Source organism: Pseudochaenichthys georgianus, chromosome 5, assembly GCF_902827115.2.
Source record: "Pseudochaenichthys georgianus chromosome 5, fPseGeo1.2, whole genome shotgun sequence".
Lineage (NCBI taxonomy): Eukaryota > Metazoa > Chordata > Actinopteri > Perciformes > Channichthyidae > Pseudochaenichthys > Pseudochaenichthys georgianus.
Window position 1 is genome coordinate 24,816,052 of NC_047507.1, and position 10,446 is coordinate 24,826,497.

General features: G+C 40.9%; 1 protein-coding gene across 1 annotated transcript in view; it reads left to right on the forward strand.

Annotated features, from left to right (window-relative positions):
• The window catches only part of shmt2 (serine hydroxymethyltransferase 2 (mitochondrial)), a 29,844-nt gene extending 21,161 nt beyond the window's left edge, over positions 1 to 8,683 (forward strand). Inside the window, exons 7-12 of the mRNA XM_034082869.2 lie at positions 1,756 to 1,895; positions 3,431 to 3,593; positions 3,939 to 4,038; positions 4,969 to 5,124; positions 5,706 to 5,813; positions 7,390 to 8,683. Coding sequence (XP_033938760.1) covers positions 1,756 to 1,895; positions 3,431 to 3,593; positions 3,939 to 4,038; positions 4,969 to 5,124; positions 5,706 to 5,813; positions 7,390 to 7,517 — 795 coding nt within the window. The 3' untranslated portion in view covers positions 7,518 to 8,683. The remainder of the gene's footprint in view (positions 1 to 1,755; positions 1,896 to 3,430; positions 3,594 to 3,938; positions 4,039 to 4,968; positions 5,125 to 5,705; positions 5,814 to 7,389) is intronic.
• The last annotated feature ends 1,763 nt before the right edge of the window (positions 8,684 to 10,446 follow it).

The window sequence follows — 10,446 nt, forward strand, 5'->3', positions numbered from 1 at the left end:
ATCCAGCAGTGTAAAAAGTAAATGTACTCATTCTGCACAAAAAGCTGCCCTCAGTAGAAACCTGTCTGCTGTAAATACTGAGCATTCAATCTTCGACATATCCAGACACAAACAGTTCTTCGGCTCTTTCACACTTGTGCACACCACCACAGATGCTTTCCGTTGTCTACTCATCCGCACTGAGCGTGGATTCTCGCGCTGACTCACGCAAACACAGCAGCAACTTTTAACTACACTTCACTGCTCTCTTTGGCGGTGCACAAGAGGCCCCTTTATCTGTATTGTAATATCCACCCTCTGATTCTCTTCAGTCCCTCCATGACTGCTTCCCTTTTGTTGCAGAGCCTCACTTTAGCTAGTACCATCAGATGGAGTGTCCCTCCATTACAGAGCTGTGTTTTTATTAAGCACCGTAACTACTTTGCCACTAGGCCTGAAGTGGGGCCATATTTCCCTCTGGCATGTCTCTGTGGAGCTCTTCACTGTTTTATGGCAGCAGGCAGGGCCCCTCTCCAGATTTTCAGTGTTGTTACCTAGATTGGAGCAAGCTTCTTTTTTGAAATCTGAAATTTGTTTGACTATCGGCGTTCATCAGCTACCGCACACATCACCCTCTCGTGTTCTTTACCCCCTCCAGTAACCCTGCCATCTTGCCTTCCTTTTAATCTAATAAACATGTGCTGATCCAGTTTAGATATGGGAGCAAGCAAGATTGTCGTGATAATGAATATTAATTGGAGCACTAAAAATATTGTTTACTGCTCTGATCATTCGCCAACGAGTCATTTGCATGTAAGCAAGCTATTTATTGTGTGTGCCTTTTTCAATAAATGCTGGCAAGAGACGGCAAGGATTTATTGAATTACACTGATATTTCGGGCCTCTGAAGACTGCCGAAGAGTGTAATAACACTCAGATTTGAAACATATGCCCTTTTGAAGTGATAGGTAGTGCTTACAAATGTAGAGTTATCAAAACCTAACCGTGGGGGTAACATTTCTATTATTGGAGCAAAGAGTTTTTGCATCTCACTTTTTTTTATCTCAAATTTTAAATTTGAAGCCAAGCGCATTCAAGTAAAAAATAATAACCTATGACAAAAAGACGAGTCTAAATGTGTAGTTACGTTTTATAGTAACTGTAATACTTTCTAGTACTAGTGTATATATCAAGAATACTACAGCATAATATACAGAGAAGTTAATAAATATTTGGACATTCACATTTTGCTCTGCTCTAGGATTTTAAATTAAACAGTGACTGAGGCTGAAGTGCCGAATTTCAGCTCATCAGAGGTTTGAGTGTGTTCACATCTATATTGGGATAACGGTGTATGACTCTCACCTTTTTTGAACATCGCCCCCATATTTTAAAATACTGAAAAGGAGAGGTTTTTATGGCCAAACACTGAAATGTTCATAGCAAGCTAAATCAGTCACTTTAATATTAAGTCGACGGCAGGAACGCCCCTGAAGCAGGCAGAACGAGAACAAGGCTGAAGAGTGTGGTAGACTTCAAGCGGTTATTATTGACTCTATTGGACATGATCTGAACTTGTCTCTTGTCTATCTAAAACTAGGGCCATTATTCCAAGACTGTTACTAATCTTATCACTTTAAGTTGTATATATTTTGATAATTTAGGGTCTTGCACCTAAAAAATGTAGAACTAGAGATTTAAAAATAACGTAGTAATACAAACCTTCCTGTCCCATGGTGTACATTTGAATCCTAACTGTGTCTGTTCCCCCCTCAGCTGTGTACCGACATTAAGGCCTACATGCTGGCTGACATGGCCCACATCAGCGGCCTGGTGGCAGCCAAAGCCATCCCCTCTCCCTTTGACCACGCTGACCTGGTCACAACCACCACACACAAATCCCTCCGCGGAGCCAGGTAAGAGCTAGAGATATTTCAGTCAAATCTCATTAGAGCCTCTTCACTGAGCAACATGGAAATGAGTACATGTTTTTAACAGTAGTAATAGTACATTACATTGCATTTAGCTGACGCTTTTATCCAAAGCGACTTACAATAAGTACATTCGACCAGGAAGACACAACCTTGAAGAAAACAGAATCATATAAGTACATCAGGTTTCATAGAGCCAAACATTTCAAGTGCTACTCAACTGGCTATAGATAAGCCAGTCCTTTATTAGTATATAAGTGCTTTGTTAGTAGTTATTTGTTAGTAATTCTATCGCTCGAGATGGAGTCGAAAGAGATGAGTTTTCAGTCTGCGCCGGAAGATGTGCAGGCTTTCTGCTGTCCTGATGTCAATGGGGAGCTCATTCTACCATTTTGGAGCCAGGATAGCAAACCCACGTGTGTTTGCTGATGGGAACTTGGGTCCCCCTCGCAGCGAGGGTGCAGCGAGTCGTTTGGCTGATGCAGAGCGTAGAGCACGCGTTGGGGTGTACGGTTTAACCATGTCCTGGATGTAGGAAGGGCCAGATCCATTCGCAGCATGGTACGCAAGTACCAGTGTCTTGAAGTGGATTCTAGCAGTTACCGGAAGCCAGTGAAGGGAGCGGAGGAGCGGAGTGGTGTGGGAAAATGTAGGAAGGTTGAAGACCAGACGAGCCGCTGCATTCTGGATGAGCTGCAGAAGTCGGATGGCACATGCAGGTAGACCAGCCAGGAGGGAGTTGCAGTAGTCTAGGCGTGAGATGACGAGAGCCTGGACCAGAACCTGTGTCGCTTTCTGGGTCAGCTGGGGACGTATCTTCCTGATGTTGTAAAGCGTGTATCTGCAGCAACGGGTTGTAGCAGCGATGTTTGCAGTGAAGGACAGGTTGTTATCTAGGGTCACACCCAGATTCCTTGCAGTCTGGGTCGGGGAAACAACAGAGGTGCCGATGTTGATAGTCAGGTCAAGAGTGGGACAATCTTTTCCCGGAAGGAAAAGCAGTTCAGTTTTGTCAAGGTTGAGCTTGAGATGATGAGCGGACATCCACAGAGAGATGTCAGCTAGACAAGCAGAGATGCGTGCGACGACCTGGGTCTCTGAGCGGGGAAAGGACAGAATTAATTGGGTGTCGTCAGCGTAGCAGTGGTATGAAAAACCATGCGGGCTAATGACTGATCCGAGCGAGAGACAGAGCCCTGAGGGACCCCTGTAGTTAATTGACAAGGGTCGAACTCGGACCCTCTCCAAGTTACCCTGTAGGTACGGTCTTTGAGGTATGAGGTGAGGAGGGAAAGTGCAGAGCCTGAAACTCCAAGTTCTTGGAGAGTGCGAAGGAGGATCTGATGGTTCACCGTGTCGAATGCAGCAGACGGGTCCAACAGGATGAATAGTAGTCAGTAGATGGCTGATGTCATACAGTTGGGGCCAAATCAAAAACCTATTAATGACACCTTGTTTGATTTTAAGAGAAAAGGAAAGGTTTCAAATTCTTTGTCAGTCAATTAGTCTTTTCTGTCCAGGGCCGGCCTCATCTTCTACCGTAAGGGCGTTCGCTCGGTGGACAAGAAGGGGAAGGAGATCGTGTACGACCTTGAGGACAGGGTGAACTTCTCTGTGTTCCCCTCGCTGCAGGGCGGCCCTCATAACCACGCCATCGCTGGTGTGGCTGTGGCTCTCAGACAGGTCAGCTCAGCACACGGACACCCCATTTCAATGAAAAATGTATTTGTATTGATGTAATGATTCATCACCACGGTCTGCTATTTCCTAATAAGAACTTTATTACCGCTTAATCACATTTTGCAATGAAACTTCATCTTACCGCTGAGGTGCAACTTGACTCAGGAACTTGTTCCCTAACCCTGCTCTAGGCATCTGCTCCTTCTCTTTCTGAATTGTGAGCTATCTGGATCTTAACGCTGTGCAAGGCAGCTACTGACTTGTACCAATATGTTTATTTAGTTTACATTTTTTTTTCATTAATAGTTTTTTGACCTCAAACTTAAAATCTTGGTATTTTGTTTCCAGACAATGTCTCCCATGTTCAAGGAGTATATCAGCCAGGTTATAGTGAACTCCAAGACTATGGCTACAGCTCTGCTCAGCAAAGGCTACACCCTGGTATCAGGTAATGGAACTTGTATTTAAGCATTCGTTTGAGACACTGGCTCTGCTAACAGCAGAAAGAAACACAGAAGAACACATAACACAGTCAATAAACAGAAATGTCCTGCCACAAAATGCAAATAATGCAACAGAAAAGCATTTAAATTCATGATGTGCAAATAGGCTAATGTCAGTGTCCTGTCAGTCAAGGGAATAAAACCCGATGAAGGCGGTCACTTTCTGGTAGTGACCAAGTGCTGGAATCTTGTACTGCATTTCATTTGCTGGCCTCAGCTCTTTTTTGACGTATGGCCTTCAATTTATACCCTTAAAAATACAGACTTGTCCTGTGCTTACACTGCATTGTGTGCATGCTCCTTTTTTCAATCCCTTTGTAGATGTAAAAAACTGAAACAAGGTTTTTTTACTGTTACAATCCATTTTTAGTTGACACTATTTGAGAGAGGTGTTGATTAGAATGTGTGATACAAAAGGGTTTAACAACATATTGAAACGCCTCTTTGTCTGTATAATGTTTAATTGTGTAATGCACTTTATATTAACTGATAACTTAGGGGAAATGTGGTGCTTGTAGTAAGCAAATATGAAACAATAAAATAATTCCTGTTTGTTCATTTCCTGCAGGCCCGAAAGTAAGTTGTGCTTTATCATAATGGCAGTCAATGAGTAATATTTTAGTTTACTATGAAAATAAAGCAGATATAAAGACAAACATGGACAAATGCATGAGAAAGAAGTCAAGCATTGGAGGTGCCAAAAGCCAACTACCTAACAATTATTTGAGTTTCATCATTAACTGCTCAGTTTCATATCAAATAACATTACCTCATTCATAAACTAAAGTAAAGGTTTAAAAGTGAAGATTGTGTCTACGAAGTCTCAGACTTTCCTCCTCTTCAATTTATTTTTCTAAAAATGTTGAATATTTCAGATGGGACTGATAACCACCTTGTCCTGGTTGACCTGCGGCCTAAGGGCATTGATGGAGCGCGGGCCGAGCGGGTGCTGGAGCTGGTGTCCATCACAGCCAATAAGAACACCTGCCCCGGGGACAAGAGCGCGCTGAGTCCTGGGGGCCTCAGGCTGGGTGAGGAGCAGCTTCACTCTACATTTAACTGGACTTAGACAAGCTCTGTTTTACTTATTATTATTATTATTATTATTATTATTATTAGTAATGACAAAAGTTGTTACCTTTTTAATACTTGGTAACTTTGTCAAGATAATGTGTTGAAATGTTGGTCAGCTTTTCAACATATTGTATTACATAATCAAATAATAGGTCAGGGTTTTCTTTGTAAAATGTATTTTGCACTTCGCCTTTTTTCCTTATTCTGTTTCCCTCACTATGTAAAAATGTAGTTCTGCATATGTAAATTAGTCAGCCACCGATTAAGCCACAAGCACTAAGCAGATCATGGTTTATTAAATATGTTTGTGTTTTTAATCATCTTCCAGGAAGTTCAAGAGCTCCACATCTCCACTGCCACATTTATAGCATTGTCTTTAGGCGATACTCCTTTTACCTTCTAGCCATAAGGTTCTTAATGGAAGGAAATGCAAAAAACTTTATTGGAGAGCGTTCAACCTGTAAAAGCGAGAAAAAGCCATTTCCAGTCATTACTTCGTGTTTTAAGATGCAGATGTTGTGTTCTCTTTCCTTCCCAGGTACTCCAGCCCTGACATCGAGACAGTTCAAAGAAGCTGACTTTGTGCAAGTTGTTGAGTTCATGGATGAGGGCTTCAAGATTGCCTTGGACGTCAAGAAGAAGACAGGTAAGCACAAAGTCGTTAGAAAAGTATGGGCTCAGAACAGTCTCATAATACACACATGAGCACAGAAGGATTCACACTTGTATTTCATGATCCGCAAAAGGATTCAAACTTGTATTTCCGGATCCACACTTGTGTTTTTCAATGCACACACAAATGTATTCCGTTTCATATACATGTAAATAAAATCCAAATACAGAAAAAAGTTTTACATGTGTATTTTTGATCCTCACATATTTGTTTTCCGTTTAAATCCTCTGAACCTGCAAACACAAACAGCTTTCTGTGCACGGATCGCTGTGCATTCGTGTGTGGGTTTTTTGAGACTCCCCTGACGGTCAGCCGATTCGTACTTGTAATTATTTCTATCTATAGCCAATCAGATGTCTCCTCAATTCTAAGCCAATCACATGAGCGCGCCCCCACGAGGGTAGATTTCTTGCGTTCATGACGTAGTGCTTCATGTACGCATTTTGCGCGAGCCGGAGCCGACAGGTCCATGGAGCCTGCAGGCGCTAATGTCAGGACACCTCCACTCTCAGTACAGCGCCACTTTCCGAACAGAAAATGCACGAAAATACAAGCCTTTATATTATTAAGGTACAGCGCCACTTTCCAAACCATGGATGAATGCTTGTGTACACAAAAACGGCAGGCAAAACCGTTTTAAATGTGTGTTTCCTGTGTGGCGAATACAGCTGCTTTATTATGTCTGTATGAAGTTGTTGTGAGTGTGGAGGGAGCAGCTACAGGTTAGCTTAGCCTAATCGATCAGTGCACTACGAAGCCAGTGCTAGACAGTGACCTGTTAACGGGGGGAGCCCCGCCGGTCATTATCGGCCGATATTCACTCTTAATAGTTTGATCGGTGCTCTCTATAAAGGCCGATCAGGAGAGCTGGATCTGATCGATATGGACATAAACGCGAGTGAAGTAACCGGACGCGAGAGAGAGAGATCAGATCAGCTGCTGAGTCTGATGGAGACACGCTGCTCTGCATGAGCCCGATGCTCCTCCCTCTGTTTAGCGAGCTGACCGGACTGCGCAAAATGCGTATATGAAGTAATTTTACCTTCGTGGGGGCGCGCTCGTGTGATTGGTTTAGAATGAAGGAGACATCTGATTGGCTATAGATAGAAAAAATTGCAAGTACGAATCGGCTGACCGTCAGGGGAGTCTCAAAAAACCCACACACGAATGCAAAGCGATCCGTGCACAGAACGCTGTTTGTGTTTGCAGGTTCAGGGGATTTAAACGGGAAACTAATAAGTGAGGATCAAAAATACATATGTAAAACTTTTTTCTGTATTTGGATTTTATTTACATGTATATGAAACGGAATACATTTGTGTGTGTATTGAAAAACACAAGTATGGATCCGGAAATACAAGTTTGAATCCTTCTGTGTGCATGTGTGTATTATGAGACTGTTCTGAGCCCATAGAAAAGCAACAAAAGTACAAAATGCTGTATGTCATATTAAATTATAAAATGCTGAAACGACTGATAAAACAAATGTAGCAAAAAGGCTATCGTAGTATGCTGAGCTTCCTTCTCTCTATACTGCTGTCTTCTCTAGGAAAACTCCTGGACTTCAAGAACTTTCTTCTCCAGGACTCTGAGACCGTGGCTCGCATTGCCAACCTGCGCCACCGGGTTGAAGCTTTTGCCAGGCCCTTCCCCATGCCAGGCTACCACGACCATTAGACCAACCGACGTAGAGTCTGAGCGGCCATGACAGCCATGTGACAGAGGGCTGGCTGGGGAGGAGTGTATAAGGAGAGGGAAACAAATGTCAATTGTGGTGGGTGCCTGTGAATCAGGAGGACTCCCTTTCTTCCAATCACATCTGGAAAGGTTTTTTATATTTCTTTATCGCAGTCATCAATCTGTTCTTGTAAAAATGTCGCCTCCATGTCGAGGTCAAGATAAAAATAAAATTGGACCGATTTTTGTAGAGCCGAAGAACCTATTTTCTATTGTATGTGTAAAGATCCATCTCAGATGTCTTCACTCTTTCTTTCTTTTTATGTAGAAAAACAAAACAACAAGTCTGTGGCTTGATTGGCGACTAATTTGTTATTTAAAATAAGCGTCACTGAGAGGTCTTAATGCTGTAAGAGTCTTAACTAATGTCACGTATGTAGATTATTATATTCACATTGAGATATGTGCATGATGCTTTCTTTAGTGTTTGTGACACCAGGTACACAACGAGGCTTTGCAAGAAGTGTTCTGCCATACCATGTTGTGTGCTGGCCTCTACATTTCTGTGAAGCCAATTTTGATGATCAGAAATGTACCCAAAAGATTGTCAATATATAATTGATGAAAGTTTGCTCTCTTCTGAATTGTGCAACTTGTCTCCAAAAGCAGACTTTACAGGTGGACTAAATAATAGAAGTCGTTTACAAAGGTAGTTTCTTAAAGCAAAAGTAAAAACTTAAGAGATTCAAATAGTATAACTAAATGGTCATTTGTATTAAATTGCATTACAAAAGGACTATGTCTGCATCATCATTTTTTCTTTAGGTGTATCATTTAGTCAAATGTTAACTGCTATATTTTTTTGTAATTAGAGATAAACTACCAGATGAAATAATAACATAACTGTCAACCTGAATTATTTTATACTTTCATTTGTGTGTGTTTACAGAGTATATACTTTTCTATGAATTATTTTTAAAAGTAACATCCAGAAGATATATGTAAAGGTTTCCAATACCAGCTGATTAGTTGTACTAGAAGAAAGACCATTTATAGTGCAGTCTGCCTGTTTTAAGTGGCATACATTTTATTTCACCAAGGTTTTCAATGATTGAAACTATGAAGCAGCTTGATTTAAAAAAATAAAAGTTTATTTCTGCTTCACAGATTGGAATTGTTGTCATTATCACTGCATCAGTGAGGAAGCAAGATTTCTGTTTGTGAAATGATCGTACAGCACAATCAAGAAAAGGCTTTTTGAAATGGAGTGGTTACTTTCTTACTTTGCACAAAACACAGCTTCCAAAGTGAACCGAATCCTATGAATTATCCACAACACAAGTTTTTGACAGCCCAATAGACTTTTTTGCCAAAATACACCAATAAGTATTTTACTGCAATGTTCATAAACCTGCTGTTTGTATCATCTCTGACGTGACGCCAATCTTTGTATGTCAAAAGTTTAGCTTTCCTTTAAGAACTTTTTTTTAAACATTTATTAGCCAACTCTTAATAAAATCCAATAATGCAAACACAATTTGTGATGTTTATTTGATATTAATGAAAATCACTTGTTAAACACTTTTTTCACAATTCTACCGGAACATTTTATGTTCATGTTTTCAACTTCTATGAGATGTCTGTATTGTTTGTAGAGAAAAACCTGAGTTGATTGACAAAATACTCAACTTGTTATTGTACAGTATTGATTAGGAGAATAACTCTATCAGAGTATGAGTAGTGGAGTTGTACAGTATGTAGTTTATCTGGCAGGTTTTAGGATAACAACATTCACTGAAGTACACACAGCACTAGGGGTGGGCGATATTGAAAAATATGTTATCACGATATTGTCAGGCAGTATCACGATAGACGATATATATCACGATATTTTTTCATGTCGGTTATTATGGTTATTTTTCAAGTTACTTAACAGTACAAGCACCTACAAGGTAACAGAAACTAAAACAAAAAGGAGTAACAGACCAAAATAGCATTTCAAGCTGGTTTTATTTCAGAAATGAAACCCTGAATGAACAAGTGAGAAGTGAACATCAATAAACATGAAAAGGAGGGTAAAAAATAACTAAGTAAAACATAAAACATCAATGAGGAAAAGTCAGTGCCAAACAATTAAAATGTAAACTTTAGAGTAGACTTGAAGTGTAATAAAAGACTTTAGCATAACTGAAGGGAAAAACATAAAACGCCACAGCGTCAGTTATGTCTTTCCACCGTTTGCTAGTCTTTTCATAAGGAGCCCCTTTATGAAATGCCTGCCCTATGGTTGCTCGCTGCAAAGAAAGGGGGCGGGGACTTTGGGAGCGTGTCAAACAACTCGGACTGAACGAAAGCAGAGGTGCGCTGACATTGTGAAATCGATCGGGCTTGATATATGGTGACATTAAAATCAGTAGGTGAGGCTGGGGGAGCGGGAGGGGAAGAGGCTCTCCGTCCGCTGTCATAGCCCCCTGCACCGCGCACGGAGAGCCTCTTCCCCTCCCGCTATTTTTTTTTTTTTTTTTTTTTATCATGATAGGACGATATCTCTGAAGAAGCATATCGTGGAGACCTAATATCGTCACGACGATATATATCGTCATATCGCCCACCCCTACACATGATACACTTTTGATGTTTGTTTCATTTCTGAGATAATGTTACAGAATGTTTCGGAAAATGAAGATTCCAGGACCATTTTAAATGTTTCGTTTACAATCGTTTCCCAATGACCCGGAATAGTACTGCCACAACGAACGATATCCAAAATGTCTTCCAGTTTACAAACTTCGGCCATTCTTTTTACACAGGGGTCACTACTCGTTCTGTTTTCAATCGTCCCCATCACCACACTTATTAAAAGGGTAATGACTACATTATGATCAATATATACAGAGCGTTTTGCATAGTAGTTTCCCATTTTTATTTT